This window comes from Psammomys obesus, unplaced genomic scaffold (assembly GCF_907164565.1).
Source record: "Psammomys obesus unplaced genomic scaffold, mPsaObe1.curated_primary_1811, whole genome shotgun sequence".
NCBI lineage: Eukaryota > Metazoa > Chordata > Mammalia > Rodentia > Muridae > Psammomys > Psammomys obesus.
In genome coordinates, this window is record NW_026590062.1 from 29,321,850 (window position 1) to 29,342,714 (window position 20,865).

The 20,865-nt window shown below is 39.6% G+C and overlaps 1 protein-coding gene and 1 pseudogene across 2 annotated transcripts in view; both read right to left on the reverse strand.

The window, feature by feature from the left end:
* Adk (adenosine kinase) overlaps positions 1-20,865 on the reverse strand; it is a 432,164-nt gene that overhangs the window by 396,357 nt on the left and 14,942 nt on the right. Inside the window, exon 1 of one of the 2 annotated variants that reach the window (XM_055605920.1) lies at positions 10,045-10,196. The exons of the other annotated variant lie outside the window; for it this stretch is intronic. Within the exon in view, the coding sequence (XP_055461895.1) occupies positions 10,045-10,058 (14 nt within the window). The 5' untranslated portion in view covers positions 10,059-10,196. Of the gene's footprint in view, positions 1-10,044; positions 10,197-20,865 lie in introns of those variants that run through there. 2 annotated transcript variants of the gene reach the window in all.
* LOC129675822 (40S ribosomal protein S21-like) lies at positions 18,351-18,595 on the reverse strand (annotated as a pseudogene).

Sequence of the window (20,865 nt, forward strand, 5' to 3'; positions counted from 1 at the left end):
AAATGCTACATTCAAGCCAGGCACGGTGGCTCACGCCTATAATCCCAGCACTCAGCACAGAGGCAGGCGGTCAATGTAAGTTAGAGGCCAGCCTAGTCTGCAAGTCCATGACAGCCTACACAGAGCAGCCCTGTCCAAATAAATAAATAAGCAAACAAACAAAATAAATAAATAAAATGCTACATTCAACAACTGCAGCCTGAGGTTTCCATTCACAATAGTATGGGATGAGACCAGGGAGAAGACTCTGAGTCAAGTGCTGCACACGTGACGGCCTGGTCCTCAGAACGACGGCCCGGGTCCTCAGAACCAAGACCTGGGAAGATGGCTCAGTCGGTTAAGACCCTTGCTTGCAAGCCTGACAACCTGAGGTCAATATCCGGAACCCCTAGAGTAGTGGGACAGAACCAATTCCCAATTCCCACATTCTCACAATGGTACGTGTTTATACAGACAGACAGACACACACACACACACACACACACACACACAAATACATAAAATATTAAGCACAGGAGAGAAACTATGTAAAAGCTGTGTGTTGTGGCCCACCTCTGGATTCCCAACACTGAAAGACAGAGACATGAGGATCCTGGGGGTTTGCTGATCAGCCTAGTCAAAATGATAAGCCACAGGTTCAGTGAGAGACTCTGTTTTTAAAGATAAGATGGAGAGAGAGAGAAAGATACTTACTATCTACCTCTGGTCTCCACATATGCACCCACACATTCTCTCTCTCTCTCTCTCTCTCTCTCTCTCTCTCTCTCTCTCTCGAATTAAAGAGTTCAAAACCAAGCTGTAATATTCACCAAAATAGACCACACTCTAGGCCATACAGCTAGTCTTTGTAGATATCACAAGACTCAAAGGACTGAAATGATAATATAATGAAACAAAATTGTAATTCTAGCCTAGGTCACATAAAATCATGTATCAAAATAATCACACACCACCAAAATATTGAGGGACTGGTGAAATGGCTCAGCAGGTAAAAAATGTTTGCAGCTAAGCCTGAACACCTGAATTCTAGCCCAGAGACCTACATTGTGAAGGATGAGAAGCAACTCTTGCAAATTGTCCTCTACCTTCTACCCTTATATGACATGCATACACCATACACCTATACACACACACAAATCTAACAGTGATATGAAGCAGTCATTATGTCACACAACTGTTAATTCCAACACTCAACAGGCTATGAGACAAGAGGTTCTCAAATTGTGAGCCAGACCTGGACTGCCACAGCAAGTCTCAGGCCAGTCAATGCCACACACACAGACACACAGACACACAGACACACACACACACTGTCTCAAAAAAATGAGACAGACAGACAGACGAAGACAGAGACAGAGACAGAAAGGGGGGACAGATGGACAGATGGACAGAGACAGAGAACACTGGAGGGGGCTAGAGATGAGTCAGCATCAGGCTGTTATTTCCAGAGGACCTAGGTTCAATTTCCAGCACCCACTGGCAGCTCACAACCATCAGTAATTCCAGTTCAAAGGGATCTGTCACCCTTTTCTGGCCTCATCAGGCACAAAGCACACATTTCATGGGCATACATACATGTAGGCAAAACATCCATACAGATAAAATAAAAGTTTAATAATAACCAAAAAAGGGAAAATAAGAATAACTAGAAAACTCACAAATAATAAGACTGAACTAAAAGGGCCCACCATAGTAGTACATTCCTTAATCTGGAGGCAGAGGCAGGGGGATAACTCCATGTTTAAAACCAGGCTACACCGAAAGCTTTAGGCCAGTAGGTATTCTATAAACATAGTGAGACCCTGTCTCAAAAAACACACATAGGAGTTGGCACTGGAGATGCAGCTCGGTGAGAGATAGCTTTGGAAGGCCCCAAGTTTTATTCCTCATACCATAGGAAAAAAAGGGGGGGGCGGGGTAGGGTGCATGTCATGCCAGATGTGGCAGCCCCATAATCTCACCTACTCAGGAAACTAAAGCAGAAGAATGGCAAGTTCAAGGCTGTACAGGCTACAGAGTTGATTTCAGAGCCAACACTGGCAACTTAGTGACATTTTATTTCAAAATAAAAAGAAGATTGGGATACAGTTCAGTGGTAAAGCACTCTCCTAGCATGCACAAGGCCCAAAGTTCAATTCCCAGCACTGTAAATATATATATATATATATATATATATATATATATATATATATATATATAATATTTATAAATAATAAGTAGGTAAAAAGGGAAAAGGAAACAAATTAACTGATACACTTACAATGAGCAGAAAAATTGGTATATATTGTACAGTCATTTGAATTAAACACAGTGTATTAAAATTTTTTATGATGCAACGGAAAAAAAAGAGAGGGAGAAAGTCAGCTGCTGAGTGCCAGATCTGCCAATACCAGAGACCAATACTGAGGCCCTACAGCACACACTTCCCCAGGGTGACCAGACAGTAGTGGCATATTAACTACATTGGACCACTTGTTTATGAAAAGGACACACTTTGTCCCTTACTGAAATCAATATTTATTCTGTTTATGGATTTGCCTTTCTTGTATGCAATGCTCCTCGGAAAACTACCATCCATGGACTTATAGAATGCCTTATCCATAGTTATCCACAGTTTCATACAGATTGCTTCTGACCCAGGAACTTACTTTATAGCAGAAAACTATGATAGTGTACCTATGCTCGCGGAATCCACTGGCCTGACATGTTCCCACCATCCTGAAGCACCTGGTGAGACAGAATGGCGGAATGGCCTTTGGAAGGCACAGTTACAGTGCTATTGGCTAACAGTAACCTGGAGTGATGATGCAAGGTTCTCCAGAAGGCAGGATATACTTAGTATCAATGTCCAACAGGTGGTATAGTTTCTTCACATAGCCAGGATTCACAGGTCCAGTAATCAAGGATGAAAATGGAATGGTTCCACCTACTATCACCCCTAGTGACTCACTAGGAAATTTTTTGCTTCCTGTTCTTACAGCCTTAAGTTCTGCTGGCCTAGATGTGTTTTTTGTTTGTTTGTTTGTTCCAGAATGGGGAGTGAGCCTGCCTAAAGACACACACACACACACACACACACACACACACACACACACACACAAAAAAAAAAAAAACAAAACATTCCATTGAAAGCTCAGCCTTCTCCTGGCTACTTTGGGCTTCTGATGCCCTTAAACAAAAAAGCTAAGATTGAAAAAAAAAGAAAAAAAAAAAAAAAAAAAAAAAAAAAAAAAAAAAAAAAACAGTGTTAGGAGGGAGTGATTGATCCAGATTACTAAGGAAAAACCGGATTGCTTCTCCACAGTGAGATAAGAAGTGGAATGCAGGAGATCCTTTAGGGTGTGTCTTGGTGCTACCAGGTCTGCGATTACAGTCAGTGGAAACTACCCAATCCAGGCAGGATGACAAAGTACACAGACCCTTCAGGAATGAAGGTATGGATCATTCCTCTAGGAAAAGCAGCAAAACCTGCTGTTTGCTGAGGGAGGAGGAAATATAAAATGGGTTGTAAAGGAAGGAAATTTTAAATAAATAACAGTTAAGGTTATATGACCAGTTGCAGAATCATGGATTGTAATGATATATGTCTGTCCTGTATACATATGTATATACATGTCATAAAGTATTTGTGCATCTCTATTTCTTTATAATGTAATGTACCATCATTTGAGATATTAGTGGTTATCATATTTGTTTTGAGACACTTAAAGACTAAGTATGCATCAAATGATACTGCCACCAGTTCTAAAATACATAAATCATTTTTGGTTGTGTGTGGAACGGTTATATCATGTTAGGTGGAACTATGTCCCAGTTACTGTTTTCATTTGGAAATTAAGCATGACATAAGGAGACGTGATCAAGCTGACAAAGCATGCACTTGGCTGTCAACTTAACTGTATCTGGAGTAACCTAAGTATCCGGCACACCTGTGAGAGATTTTCTTGATTGAGTTATCTGAGATAGAAAAAAACCCACCCTAAATCTAGGCCACACCTTCTGATGGCAGCCCACATAAATGCACATGAAAGGACTTTCTGGCTGTTGGTCCTCACTCTTGCTGGCTGGTTCATCCACTCTACTCCTCAGGTATTCCTTCGCTGGTATTAGAACCTACTTCTTCAGGATTCCAACGAGACCAAAAACCAGCAGAGATACCCAGCCTTGTAAACTGAACTAGAAGATTCTTGGGTTTTCCACAGGGAGATAGTCATTATTTAACTATCCATCCAGATCACAGCCTGTAAGCCATAATATATATATAAATGTGTATGTATAATTTATTTATAATATATAAAAATAATTATATTATGTATATTAGAATATATATATATATTCATTTAGTCATCAGTTTTATTCCTCTAGAGAGCCTCAACTAATACCTTGCCCAAATCCACACAAAAGACGCTGGACTATGTTCTGAGCTAAGGAAAACAGAAAGGTGCAAAGCCTGGGTACTGTCCTTAGCAGGACAGAAAGAAAAACAGGATGTTCATTGTATTTTTATTCATCATGACTAAAAACTGAAAACAACATAAATGCCAGCAACAGTAGCACCGCTACCTATAAGTGATGGGATATTACTCAGTAATGAAAAGGAACAAGCTACTAACACTAAAACAGGTGAGCCTCAAAATTACCATGATGAACAAAATAGGCAAACCCAAGTAGCCCTTATTGTATAAGACTCTTTATATGAAGTTATAGAATAGGCAATTTTTTTAATATAGGGGAAAAAAGTCTATTACAAAAGGGGAAGGGAGAGAAAGGAGGGGCACTCCATAAAGGAGAGAAGTAGAGAAAGTCAGAGAGAAAGAGCAAGTGAGAAAATAGGCAAAATTAATCAATAGTAACAGAAGAGCAAAAGTAGTTGTCTGGGTGGTGAGGGGAACAGGCTAATTGAAAAGGGGAAAAAGGGAACTTCCCCAAAATTGTTTGCACAAGTAACTACATTGTCAACATACAGCTACACAGGAATGTAGCTCAATGGTAGAGCATTTGTGTAATATGTGTGATATCAGGGGTTCAGTCTCCAGCACTGAGAAAAGAACAGTGAAAGCAAGATCTACGGTTTTACACTATATATACCATTGGCATAAAAAATGCAAACTAATAGCCAGGCACAATGGCAAACACCTGTAATGCCAGCACTACGGGAGGCAAAGGCAGGCGGATCTCTGTGAGTTTGAAGCCAGCCAGATCTACAGAGCGATTTGATGACAGCCAAGGCTATGTAGAGAAACCATGTCTCAAAAACAAAACAAAACAAAACCAAAAAGCAAACTAACAAGGATAATGTGCAGCCCTTGGCTATGTAACCCTTCCATTTGTATCCTAATTCTTATCTCTGGTTGTATATTTTAGAATAGTTCATCTCTGACCATCATTGTCTATGTTCCTCATTTACAATTGGGACATTCTTTTCTACACACTAACGTGTTTAAATTTCAACCCCTGGCCTCCAATGCTCTCCCACAGTAAAACAGTTCTAAAAAAAAAAGTAAATACTCTACTAAATAGCTGTTTTGTAGATTTATTTATTTATGTACTTATCTATTCTGTGTGGCAGGGGCACGCGCATGCACGTGGTCACTTACTTGTGTGAGGGTCAGAGGACAATGTACAGCAGTAGGCTCTCGCCTTCTACCATGTGAGCTCCTTTTGAAATTCTCACAACTCAACAATAATAGGAGGGCATTATTACTTTCTGTTTATAGACTAGGAAGGATTCAGCAAGATTGCATAACCTCCAAAAAAAATCAGACAGCATAGAAATGGTTCTAAACCTCACAAAATGTGTTTCCTTGTTCAATAATTACATGAATTCTTTTTAATATAAAAATACTTGGTCAGGGAGAAACATCCTGATGTAGGCAAAATAGGGGTATAGACATTATCTATGGCCCTACTTCAAATAACATTTCAACATCTCAGACCTACTACAACAATATGATTATTACATAAGGTGACCAGATAATTTACTATCCAAACAGAACACTTTCAAGAATAGATTTAAAACAAACAAAAAAACTACCAGTAATAGGCATCATCCAGCATTACTCTGGAAAAACAGGGGTATGTGATCACCATGCTTACAAGATAGCCTTATTTGTGTTTTATTGTATCATTTTAGAAGCAACAACCAGAAATAAAGAAAGATGTGGCAGCAGGAAAAGGTTAACATTTGGACAGTCGGTCATCATTTGGTTCCAGTTTTATCTTTGACAGTTCTGCTTAATGTAGCAATTCTCTGGCTGGAATGATGTGGGGTTAGAAAACCTTGTGTGTTCTCTCAAACAAAGATGACCTATTTATAAATATGAGCACTAACAGCTGACAACACTGCACATAAGGAAAAGGTCCCTGTTTCAGTTTTTCAAGACAGTTCATAGATGAAATAGTTTCAGTGTATCTTAAAATCTTATTTAACCCATCAATAAATCTCATGACATAAAAGTTTATGTAACAATTTGAATTTTTAAATTCTTAGAAAAATAAAAGAAACCACAGGTCCTAAAATGAGTTTGAAAATTCCACTTAAATGTTTCAAAGAAACCATCTCAACAAAATTCCATCTTAGCCCTACTTTTGTTTCCATATAATATTCTCTGAGTGGGCAATTCTGTTGGATGCACCTCAAAAGCCTCAAGTCTGAAAAAGAAAAACACACCAGGACTCCACCCATAGCCCACATAAACTTTCCATTGTGGGCTTAACCTACTGTAGCAGTACCAGAATGATGGTGGTAGACGGAACAGTCATACTCAGAGTTCCAAAACAGTCTCAGCCAAGTCTACCCTGGCCATGCAGGCTACAGAGCAAATACCCTCACTGGTTCCCAGTGGTCCCTGGCACAGCTTGCTCCAAACCAGACTGCACATAAGGTTATAAAGACAAGGCATTGTTCACAGAGAAATTCTGAAAGTGTTAGTCAATAAAAATTACAGAATGCAGTACTCAAAGATCTACATTCTATCTTAGACTCTACCCCTGACTAACAAGAATATATCACTTCAATTAGGAAAGCAGTTCCCACAGAGAAAAAGAAAAGAATTAAAATACTGTCTAAGTCTCCTAAACTTAATTAACGCTTTAACTTTCCTATTAGAACAATTAAGAGCAGACAAAAGCATTAGTTTATCAACTATACTCTAACTTGACCCAAATGAAAACCAGTTAGAATCTGATACACATAAGAAGGATGGAAGTAGTTCTCCAAGGAAAATTGCTTTTGCAAGCCATAAATTTAGCTTCCTTACTAACAACCAGTGAAATAAAATACCAATTATGAAAGTCAGAATACCTCCAGCCAAATCATTCAAGATGTTCAGCTTGAAAAAGAGTTTGTTTAAAATAATTAGGAAGTCTTAATTGCTGAGTGCTACACTAGAAAGGGCATAGCTAGGCTTAAGTGGGGTATTTGGAAATCTAGGATCTGGTTCAAGATTCATGACAATTTATATAAACTTGAACAAATTACACTGTCTCTGACTTTAGTGTCTTCAACTGTAAAATGAGGCAATCAGATATGTGAATTTATTTCCTGTTCATAAAGTAAGGTTTTAAACATGTCTTTTCAGTGACATCATTTCCTAGGGAAATAAAAAGGCTTTTAGGATAAAGACTATATTCTACTATGAAATGTCTTAAAATTTAAAAGCATTGTACAGATAATAGGACACGCCTATCATCTCAGCACTCAGGAGATCAAAGCAAGAGGATATCAATTTTAAGGCCAAGTTGGGCTATTACAGCAAGTTCTAAGGAAGCCTAGTTTACACAGTTAGACCTTGTCTCAAAAATATAAAAAATGAAATAAAGTTTTTAAAGCATACTTTTCCAGTAACACTGTAGAATACAGGTTACTGTTGCAACAGTGAAGTATTTCATTAAACAAATGAAAATGTTTAAACATGTTCAAACATGTTAGAAAATAATTAGAAAAGAGCCTCAATTAGATTCTAGGTACGTCTGGTTTCTAATCCTATATTCTTTGATAGCCATTGCAAAGTCACACATTACTATATTTAGCAACAATTATTTTAAGTGTGGGGTAAAAGCAAGAACACAGGACATGGGGTCAGAGTCTGATAACTTGGGATCACCAGAAAAGGGTATCAGGACCTAGCTTTTAGGGTACTGTTAGAATGAGCAGTTAATGGGAGCATGCCTAACATCATGACTGATAAAGACATGACATTACTGCATTGGCTGCAGTCCCCATTGGAAACTTTCAAAACTACAACGATGTAGCGTAACTTCACCATCCACATCCTCCCTGCCCATGCCTGAACCAGGCTACCAGAAAGAGGTAAGTGAAAGCGTCCTACAAATGTCTCACAGCTGTATGTTTTATAATTTTTGTCTACTGATACTTTTTTTTTCAGAAAATTAAATGTGCTGTTTCTACAAAGGCATCAAGATCTAGATTCAATTCCTAATCCTGCTCCTAACAAATTCTCTTCAACTTTTCTTCAACTTAGTTTCTACAGCAAAGAGCGATTTTCTTTCAAGCTATGTCACGGTAGGTCAGGACTTTAAGCAGGAAAACAAAAACAAAAACACTTCACTATCACTTATTCACCTTTTCAAAATATATCCAAAGCTGGTGTTAACTTTCAAATCAGTCTTCTGAAAACAACTACTGAATTTCTACATTATAGACACATCTCACTGCTACCCATTTGGACATTTCTCCAGTGAGAAGTCACCAGCAATTAAGACCACTGGGGGGGATGTGCTTATCATGCACAAGGCCCTGAGTTCAATCCCCAAGACAAAAAAGAAAAAAAAAAAAAAAAAAAAAAAAGAATTCACCAAAGAACAGAGTATTTAGAAAGCATTAGAACAGCACACCGAATTCTGTGACAATGGGAAGGGAAATAGGAATGAAAAGAAAGGAAATTAACTGTTGTCATAGTGTTATCTCAACTCATCTTAAAAGTCATTAACTTTAAAAGATAGATTTATTTGCAGCAATGTCATTTACCAAAAAGTCTATATGGGTCTCCATATTTCTACACCCTACTTATAAATGTACGAGAAAAGGCATCATCCAAGTTCAGCGCCATTGCATCCTACCATACTGTGGAGAAGGTTCTAAATGAGTATCAGAATTACCACTAAAAAAGCCATTAAATTATGAGGATTTAGGCTCTTTGAAGCTCATAGCCCCAGATCACTTCTTCAAATTTGCGCTGGGCTGGAGCTTCCCATTCTTTTTGAAAAATAAAGGGCAAGATCTACTTTTAAAAAGGCACTCCAAAACACTAGGTAAACGAGGAAACTGTCCTTTTTTTTTTTTTAAATAAAGTCATATTTACATAAACATTCAATAAAAGCTAAAATAACGTACATATCACCATTTGCCGCCACCATCCCAACCCCCGCAAAAAAAAAAAAAAAAAAAAAAAAATAGAGGAACATTCAAAACCCTGAACCTGTGATTGGGCCAGTCGGCTTTTATTATACTTCATCTCACAAAATGTATTTCAGTTGTGACGCTCGGATAAAAGTAGGTAAACATGGTACCTTCGAGAACCAAAGTACAAATTCCAGTCATAGGCAAATATTTTAGGGACACACAGTTTCACAACTTGGGAACAATCTACATGAGAGGTGCCAACTCTGCAGGTCTGCTCATGGCCAACCATGAAGTTCATCAGAAGGCATGACACAGAGGAATGGCCACACACTGTGCATGCCACGTTCCCTTGGGACCAGGGCAACCCCACGGTGGGTCGATAGGGCGAGAGATAGTTAGATTTTCTTGAGAAATCCACTACACAAACAAGCCTCAGACCCTGGAATATGAGCAAGGGTCACCTCAAGCAAGCGGAGACAACTAGGGCAGAGCCTTGTGCTACAGACGCAAAAACTTCGGAGGAAACAAGAAATGCCCTGATGAGAAGTGTGAGGAGACCTGAGGGGGGCCGGTGGCAAAGGGAGACTCCAGACCATCCAAGGACGGGGGCGATAGTTCTCCGGGGACCTGCAAGCTCCCGCCCAGTCGGGGCACGGCTGAAGCGGCCGCCCTCCGCTTACCTGGCGGACGTCATGACTTCACCTTCCCGTCCCGCACGCTGCGCCCCGCGCCCGATGTCCGATGCTCAGCGTCCTCCTGGGTAGCAGCAGGTACCACAGCCACTGCTCCCCTGCTCTGGCACTCAGCTTCCCAGAGCGCGTCCTCACACACCCCGCGCGCGGGCGGCCCGGGGCTAGCTGGCCCCGCGCGCTGATTGGCTGCGGCCAGAGGAGGCGGACGCCCCGCCCCCGCCGGACCGCTGCAGCCCCGCCCCGGCACTCATTTCGGAGGCTTGCTGCCCGCACGGCTCGGACAGGCTCGCTGCCACGGGGGCTAGGGACCTGCCAAGAGCTGGCTAGTGGGTCCGGGAGCCATCTTGAGTCCTGGTAACCACCTCCCCATTGCCCTCCCGGCCCCACAGGGCAACAAGGTTGAGTGCCCGCCTCAAAAATGGCCGCGCCTCTGGCAACCCGGCTGGCAGTCACATGGGCACGCTCTACCTCGGCGAGCTCAAGTCCTTTTAACAGCTCTGGGGAACCGGACGCTGTCAGGACAAATCGTGGACGTGGTAACAGCCTGCAAAACCTCATCTGCTGACGGAAAGCAGCCGCCTGGGAAACCTCAGCCCGGGAAAAACTGAAAGCGTGGCAACAGCTGCAAGACACGCTGAATTCCAAGCTGCAGCCTCGGGGAGTCAGTTGCAGATGATCGGAAATGTTCTTGAACTTCAGAAACTGCTATCTAATATAAATGCATTCAGGGTTCACTAAACTGTGAATGAGAGTCTAAGTACGTGAGGTCCCGACATCCGATATTGTTAGTGTGTATCCAGATGAGCCAGGTGTGCACTAAAGTTTTACATCCTCCAAACCAAACTACCCAATGCCCTATTTGCCATGAAAGGCAGATTACCTTGCTCTCCTCAATACAGGGTCTGTGAAACAAGCATTGACAGCTACAGGCAAAAGATCGATGTGAAAGTTTAGAGTGCGCTGCAGTGAGTTACTGATAATGAACCACTAATAAAGGCTACAGGAAAACTGAGAGGGGATGGTGGAATCGGTAAATGCTTTGTGCCCCAAATAGTTTTGTTTATTCCTTCTTTATTCTGGGTAATATTTATGTCAGCAGAAGAGGACAACATCCAGCGGCACTCATTTACTGAGCAATTTCATTGGTCTGAAATATATTAGAAACAAATCCAACACCATCAGGCATTAAAATGTGGTTGATAGTGAGGGAAAAGAAGGGGCTGAAGGCACAACTCAGCAGTAAAGTGTCTTGTGAATAAGAGGACCAGAGTTTAATTTCCAGGGTCTCTTGGGAGAGGAGGGAAAGGAAGATAGCTCAGCAGGTAACGCCTGCTACTGCGAGCCTTGGATCTAAGTTCAAGTCCCAGGACCTACTTGATGAAGGCAAGCTTGTTGCCCATTCTCTGAACTCCAGATATATATCATGGAGAACATCTCCAACCTAACAAATAATTTATTTTTTAAATTCTTAAGTGGATACCTGCTGTCAGGTGACTGACCTTCAGATCAGCCACCTGACAGCAGAAATGTAGCTTTCTGCTACATTTCTTTATTCCCCTTTCTTCCAGAGAGTTTAAAGGTTTACAGCTTTTCCTACCTTGAGGTTTTCCTCTTAAACTCTAATAAACTTCAGAAAAAGGCAGGGAAAGAGAGGGATGGGGTGGAGTGTAGTAGTGTGTACCTAGGGGCTGAAGAGATATCTCAGTGAAAAGGGCACTTGCTGCTCTTCCAGGGGACATATGTCTAACTCCCAGCACCCACAAATACCTGAACCTCCAGCTCCAGGGAATGTGGACACCTGGAACCGCCACACATTCACACGCACAAATAAACAAAAACAATTTTTGAAACTGTGATTGAAGAAATCAAGTAAACATAATGTACCTAATGTTAAAAGTGAAGCAACGTGTCTTGAGGCTCAGAAAAAAATATACTTAGATACCTAATCACTTGAGAAATTTAAACACTAAAATATGATTTCAACAAATGTGATTGTTCTTTCAGAGTCAGTTGGGTAAAGAAAAAAGTTAAAACTACTGAGGAGGCTGGGAGGCGAGCCAGACGGAACAGCATGCGTGCACTGGATGGGTCTCAACTCAACTGCTTTTCTGTCCACTTTATCTTATCTTGGTTTAGCAGGCTGAGATATAAGCAAACAGACAGCTAGCCCCAAGCAGCTAACTGACTCTAGATAGCAGAACAAAGATGTGGACCCACCTACTAATCTTTCCAACACGATCCAGGTCCGGAAATAATAGTAATGCTCTTAAAAAGCAGCTGGTCTGCTATTAGGAGTACAATAAAATTAAAAAGCACTCCAGAACATTTTTAGTGGGAAAATAAAAAGAATACATTTCTGGACAGTGCTTGGTAATGTTATCAGAAATTCCATTTTTGAAGCAATTATTAATTAAAAAGTGGACCAATATGAACAAACTTCAGCATTAACAATAGCAAAATATATTATGTACTGTAAGCCAGTAGCAAGGTAGTATTTCAATAATAAATTACAGGGCTATTATGAAATGTTTGCACATTTTCCTTCATTTCATAATAGCCCTATAATTTCCTACATAAGTAGGAAAATGCTCAAAAACATATAGTATAAAATAAAAAATAAACAAAAATACAATATACAACCTGTGAAGTTTTTTTTAATGCATACCATATAGTCATTTTTAAAAAAAGAAAGAAAAAAAACGGGGAAAAACACACCTAAATATCATCATTGGTTTCCCATGGAAAGAAAAAGGAGGTAAAAAATTTAATATTGCTGTAGTTTATATATATTTTTAATACCCATTGGCTTTGTATATGTTTTTGGATTTTTGTTTGTTTGGTTTTTTGTTTTTTTAAGACAGGGTTTCTCTGTGTACCAGAGCTATCCCTGGCTGTAGGCCAGGCTGTCCTTTGCTTCATGAGTGCTGGGATTAAAGGTGCACACCACTCCGCATGTCTTTGATTTGTGTTGTTGTTGTTTGGTTTGGTTTTATCATATTGTTTACAGGCTGTCCCACACAGTCCATGGTGTGCCCATGCAAACCAGAGGACATCTTGTAAAGTTAGTTCTCTCCTATCATCTAGTCCTGGGGATCGATTTTAGTTTGTCAGGCTTGGAAGCAAACACCTTTACCTACTGAACCATCTCACTGGCCCAAGAGGGTTTTGTTTTGGAGGTTTGGGTTTTTGCTTTGTTTTCTGAGATGGACTTTCCACTGTGTACCTACAGCTGTCTTAGAACTCACTCTTTAGCACTGACTGGCTGGCAGAATCCTTCTGCCACTCAAAGCCTGAGATTTTAAGTGTGCACCACCAGGCCCACTTACACCCTGGCTTTATAGTCATTAACATTTTTGTAATATTAATTGTTTTTATTTAAAGCTTTACCTAATCTTAGGTGTGTGAGTGTTTGCTACACATACACTAATGTGGTACAGATAATTTTTATTTGAGATAGAATCTCACTATATATATCAAAACGACCTTATATTCACAACCCTCTTGCTTCAGCATCCCAAGGGCTGGGATTATAGATTTATAGTACTATGCCTAGCTCTGTGATACTAATTTTATTTATGATTACTGTTGTTATGCATATATGCAAATATGTATGTGTGGGTGTGTGGGTGTGGTAATGGGGATTAGGCCTAGAACCTCGTGAATACTAGACAAATGCTCTACCACCTAACTAAACCCCAATACTCTGTCACCTTAAAATTACTTAAAAATGTAAGGCATCCCTGCTTTTTTAATAATTCTCTTACTGTTAAGAACACAACTAACAAAACTATACTTATTTTTAAAGGATCTAGATTTATTCTGTAAATGTCTCATCTTTTCATGTACATGACCTTTTGAAGAAAGGAATAATAATAATAAAATAGCTATGATTTTCTTGGTTAATTAACCGATCATAATTTCATGGTAATTAAAAGTAAAAACACCACTTTGGAGGTTTGCTTGATTAACCCAGTTATCATCACCTAGATGTGGACTACTTCCCATATGATACTTAAAAATACATCCCCTTACTAAATGTTTAAAAGATTGTATTTTTAATGAAATCTTTACCTTACTCATAAAAGAAAACATATTACATCTTATGTCCCTAAATAAAATAATTTATCACGGGAAACAGAGGTAGGTGGATCGCTGTGAGTTTCAAGGCCACCATGATCGATATAGCAAATTCCAGGTCAGCCACAGTTACAGTGAGATGCTGTCTCAAAACAAACAAACAAAGGTATACCACAGTACAAGGCAGAAAAATGGAGGTGGGAATCTTTTTTTTAATGATTTATTTTTATTATTTTTAATGAGGTGTATGTGTGTTGGAGTAGGGGCATATGCATATAAGGACATCAGGACATCAAGTGCACTGGAGTTGTGAGTAACCTGACTCAGGAGCTGAGGACCAATCTAGGGTCCGCTACAGAACAGAATTCAGTCTTAACCATGGAGCCACAGTTTCAGCACCAAGGAGATGGGCCTTTTAATTGTGGACCTGCCAAAAACTTTCTAACCTTCAACAAATCATTTGACCACCAGCTTCTTATCTGAGACTCAAAGGAGGTCACTATGTGACAGATGAGGTTCACTTAAGTTCTTACTAGAGAAGAACTGTGCAAACTGAGTAGTCTTTTTAAAAGAACCAATATTAGTTTTAGTTCAAATAAACACTGGAATATATAGTTATCACAAGAGACATTACAAGAAGTCGACTGTTATCAACTTCTTTCTGTTTTTTCTGGTTATCGGCATAGTCTTTGGTTATATTTGATTAATGTCCTATTTTCAAACAATCTTTAAATGGAAGCTGACAATTCATAGCAGATTTTGAAGTATATAATAACACTCGAGTGATTGAACTTTAGGAAACATTTTTAACAAAACACTCAGGTATATCCACACTAGTGTTTAATTTTCAGTGAACTGGTACTCAATGAAAACTATTTAAAAGTACACAATACTGCTTACCAAGCATCCATTAATTCATCAAATACTTATTGAGTGTGATGCACGCCTTTAATCCCAGCACTAGAGAGGCAGAGGCATGTGGATTTCTGTGAGTTCAAGGACAGTTTTGTCTACATAGCAAGTTTCAGGCCAGTCAGGACTACACAGTGAGATCTTGTCTAATACACATATGGGCTATACATTTACTAACACAGACACATACACACACATATATGCATCATTTCCTCTTCCATGCTAGACACTAGATATTCAGCAAAGATAAGCAATGCTTTTTTAATGGAATTTACATTCAGACTAAAGTGTTACAGATGAATAACCAAGTAACAAACAAGTCCCACCAAATGATCAAAAGTGCTATATGGGAAACGCATAGAATTTTGTGCTCACAGATAAACATTAGGGGAACTAGATATGTTAAACACACAGGGCAGTTCTTCAAGGAAGGGATGCATAATTTGCTATCCATCCAGAAGGCTGAGAGCGGATATGGTTAATAGCCTGGTGCCCTTTGTGCTATCTGTGTGACCAAGACCACACGGGACTCTCCCCCAGACACTTACCATGAGCTTGTCAATCTCTAGAACCCATCTGTATGGAAGGTGTCATGTGCACTTTACAAAGAGTTTCCATGCAGTCATGTCTTAAGCTTTATTGTGGTAAATGAGATTGAGTAATGACCAAGAAAGTTTCCACCAAATTGTGCTGAGCTTAAATATGCCTGAAATAAACTACTCCAGGCCAGACACCTGTTACAGGACCCAACACCAGCTACCAAGTTGTGTTAAAATGAACTGCCTTCTCATGGATTGTCATTCTGCTGGCCATGGTGGAATTCAGAGAACTAACCAAGACACCAATGGAGGGATGGCCTTTGCATTGGGTAGTCAGAAAAGTTCTCTCTCTACCAAGAGAAAAATAAGTGACAAGAGCTAGGTGGGGAAGCCCATTCCACACCGAGCAAACCTATAAGAACTCAATCACCACTGTAAAGAAAAGAATAAAAAAACAAACAAACAAACAAAAAGGAAAACATCATCTGGCCACCATGAGCCTAGGTACATGACAGAAAGCCACTGTCATTTAGTTCTCAACAAAGGAAAAATGTGACCTCACATTGTTAAAAAGGTTGCTCAGACTTTATATGTGTAGAAGAAGAGAAGCATGAAAGCAAAAAGGCAAATCAGAAGCGTGGCACAGCAATCCAGAGAACACACACATGTGGTCTAAAGCACAGATAGGATAGACGTGAAGTAGCTGGATCCGGGAGGCATTTGTGAGATAGGCAGCAGGTCCTGCTTGAGGATTAGACATTGAAGATGGAGCTGCAGCTCACTGATAAAGAGACTGGGGTCAGAGCCAGGGGCTGGAGAGAGGTCTAGAAAACACACTTTAATCTCTAGTCTGCTCTAGAACGCTTTCTGTTGCTGTTTTAAGATTTGTTTACTTTTTATTTTATGAGTGTTTTGCACGCATGTATGTAAGTGGACTACATGCATGCAGTGCCTATGGGGGCCAGAAGACGGCGTAAGAATCCCGGGAGCTGCAGTTATAGCCTATTGTGAGCCACCACATAGGTGCTGGGAACTAAAATCAGGTTCTCCACTAGAGCATCAAGGGCTCTTAATCACGGAGCCGTCTTTCCAGCCCTGTTTTCTGTTTTCTACCCACAAATAAAGATACGGGACTTGACTTGTGTATGCAGCCTCACCAGGAAAATAGCAGCCTCAGGTGTGTAACACTTGCTGCAGCCTTAATTTATGCTAGACACAAGCTATGAATATTGCAAGTGCTTTTGCCCATTAGAATCACAGCAGCCCGAGGAGATGCTGCACTATCATACTTTACATTTTACAGAGTTAAAAATCAGAAGCTCAAGTGGTTAAATAATCTGCCTCCTGTCATACTTCAGAGACCAGAGATGCAAGTCATGTGTCTGATTTTGGAACTGGGGCTAATTACGTACTCGACAGGAAACAGTATCACTGGGATAAACTCAAGGTGTTCTGACATGTCTGAGACTTCTATAAATACCAAGTCTCACACAATTTTACCTATGAGGCAGTAATCCAGTCACACACAGCTTTCTAAGTAGCTAGAGCATTGTACAAAATACTTTCATTTCTTTTCTTAGATCTGTTTTTTAAATTTCAACCACAATTTCATTTGTCAGAATAACTTTTTTAATCAAAACAAACAGACAAACAAACAAATATAAAACCTTTTTTTTCCCCCAGAGTATGATAACATTCACCTATAATCCCTGCCATAGGGAAGCTGAGATAAGAAAGCACAAAGTTCAAAGGTAGCCTAAACTACATAGAGTTTGAAGCCAGCCTAGAGTACACCGAAAAACATTGTTTCAAAAAGGGAAGAGAAAATGAAAATTGTAAATTTACTATTAAGCTAAGTAACGTCTATCTCAGACATGTAGCTACATGGAACCTGTTGTACAAATCAACTGAAACATAGTAAAATCATTTCATACTAAGATTTTATGAGACTCAGGGGTCTCATGCTCACAAGGTTCCCTTGTTTAAAAACTTTAACAAGGTAGAAGCGTGTCCTCCTTCATCTGACTCCTGGTGCTTACCATTTTCCACAGAAAAGTAAAGTGTGATCTCTGATACAGAATGCATTTTTCACAAAAAATATTTTGAACAATAACCACACCTACCTGGTTGGTTTTGAAATGACGGGGCTAGAGAGAGAGCTCAGTAAGAGTAAGGGTCTTCCTGAGAACCCATCTGCAAGTCCCAGCACCAACACAGAGTCTCACAACTATCTGTCACTCCAGTCCCACAGGATCCAACGAGTTCTTTTTATTTAAATTAAAATAAAATAAATAAATAAAAAGTATTTCTCAGCCAGACTTTGTTAATTGGTCTATAATCCCAGTCCATCAGCAGCAGAGGCAGGACCATGCAATAAAAGCTAGCCTGGGGACACACGGTCTCAACAAACAAACAAAGTTGATTAATTAATTGAAAGTTAGAATGGTAGCCCATGCCTACGATTCTAGCACTTGGAAGACTAGCAAGAAGGCTGCAATAATATGGCACACATATTAAAATTCTAGCTAAAAAAACAAAAATAAATCTTGTCTCATTATTTTTCTAAACATGTTTTTTTGACACAGGGTTTCTTTGTGTATATAGTTCTAGCTGTCCTAGAACTCACTTTGTAGACCAGGCTAGCCTCAAACTCACAGAGATCCATCTGCCTCTGTCTCCCATTACTGGGCTTAAAGGCATTCGCCATTCTTTTTAAACAAAGATACTCTGTCACTTTTATTTACAAATATTCCCAATCTCTTTTGATCAAAGGTTCTTTGAGACAATTCCATCAGCTTTAGCCAGCCTGGAGAATAGAATCATCTGACTCACCCATCCTGCAATTGGCCCCACAGATAGCACAGGTTTTAAACTGACCATTAAACCGGCCCATGACCCTGTCAACCTTGGGCGCATTCATCTGGACGGATGCGCAATCCTTGGCACCAACGATGTTTGCTTGCAGAACATTTCCCCGGCACCTACAGGTCTGAGAACTCGTTGTTCTGCATGTCAAGGCCATACCTGCTCACTGGTCCAGTGGGAGCGCAGAAACACCCAGATTTTTGTTTGCTGTTTGTTTTGAATTTTTTCCAGAGTTTCTTTCTGTGTACTCCTGGCTGTCCTGCAATTTGAACTTACTTTGTAGACCAGGCTGGCCTCAAACTCAGAGATTTGCCTGCCTCTGCCTCTGTGCCATGCCTATCAAAATCATATTTCAAAGACTAACAAAATTAAAATCTCAGATATTAAAAAAAATCTTGAATACATATTTCAGTCCCATTCTGAATTTCTGACCCATAAACTTTTTTTTAAGATTTATTTATTTATTATTTATACAGTATTAGTGCATGTTTGCCTACACGCCAGAAGAGGGCACCAGATCTCACTATAGATGGTTGTGAGCCACCATGTGGTTGCTCACAATTGAACTCAGGACCATTGGCAGAACAACCAGTGCTCTTAACCTCTATGCCATCTCTCTAGCCTGACCCATACTCTTGAAGCTAAACAAAAGCCCGTAACTTTAAAATAGGAAAGCACATTCGATGTGAAGAACTCATTGGATATTGTAGCTAACTATCCTATGCATACACATAGCTGAAACAGTTTCACAAAGTAATAGTGCACTGATACTTTCTATCCTCTTCTTCCCTGTCTGCCCCTCCTCCAAGAGAAGGTCTCTCATTAAACTCTGACCTCAAACCCAAGATCCCTCTGCTCAGCTTCCTTAGTGCTGAGAATTATAAGGACTGACCACCAAATATGCTTCTGCTTTTCTTTTACAAACTATTTATGCACAATACCCTGACCTACACTTAGTCTGAAAAACATTTCAGTCTGTACCCTTGCTTCGAAGGTGAATACACAAACCTAGAAAAACACCCTCGTAAAACCTTGATATCCTGAGTCCTAACCCAAAGCTCTGTTCTTGTCCCATGCTAACAGCCCAATATGTATAACAACTTATAACAAGAAGTTTCTCATAAACTCAAATATCTCAGAATATGTGAAAAACCAAAAAGCTAGAAGGAGGTCATAAAGGAATCAGGAATAGCTAAGAACTGAGATGTTTCTTTTTGTCAACCTTATCTAGTATTTCCTTTTCCCTTCCTCATTCACAGATATATTTTCCTCCTATTTCTTTTTTCCTATGCTTAGTAAGCATGATAAAAGTAAAATTTTTAAATATTTTAAATACTATTTAAAGAAATTTTACAATCATACTCTTAAAAACAGTCTAGCTGGGGAAAACTGAAGAGATGGCTCAGCATATAAGAGCACTGGCTGTTTTTTCAAAGGACCAGGATTCGATTCCAGCACCCACACTGCGGCTCACAACCATCCTGGTCCAGGGAACTTATTGCCTTCTTCTGGCCTATGTGAGGATACAGATAAAATAAACATTTTTAATAGGCTACCTGAAATTTTTAACATTTCTTTATAAAGGTTTGTTTATTTTTTTATGCGTTGTTTTGTTTTGTTTTGTGATATTTTGCAACAGTGTCTCACTATGTAGCCTTCCTTACCTGGCCTGGAACTCAGTATGTAGACCAGGCTGGTCTCAACTCATAAACATCGACTTGTCTCTGCCTTATGACTGCTGGATTAAAAGTGTGAACTATCACTCCTGACACTATTTGGATTTTTTTTTAATTTTTTGCAGTTAATTATTATGTGTGTGGACTCACAGGTACTGTGGCATGTGTGTGAAGGTCAGAGGACAATGTGTTTGGAATTGATGCTTTCCATCCATCATACGGGTCCCAGAGAAATAAACTCAGGTCATCAGGCTTAGTGGTAAGTGCTAAGACATTTCATTGGGCCTGTTTGTTTGTTTGTTTGTTTGTTTTTAAAACAGATCTTGCTAGGTAGCCCAGGATGATTTAAAAAATGCAATCCTCCTGCTTTAGCTTGCTGAGTACTGGAGATTCACTGACACAGAAGCTATAATTTTGGATTTTGTTTGTTTGTTTTTGTTTTTTCTTTTTTTTAAATTGCCCGTGGCCCAGTGCTATTTGTTACAGTGGGTCATTTCTAAAGCAAAAGATTTTTCAGCTCTGCTGTTTTGATAGGATTTTAAATTATTAACAGTATTAACAGATTATCAGCTTCTTAGAAGATTACCAGTAATTGTTCCCTAAGACAGGAATACTGGCTAAAGCAAAGGCCTGTTTAATGTTTTAATCCTACTGTTGATCACTGTTTTAGATCTCAAAATCGTAGACAACTGATAAAAATATAAGACACAGTACAGTTTAAGTCCTAGTTCTGAAACTTA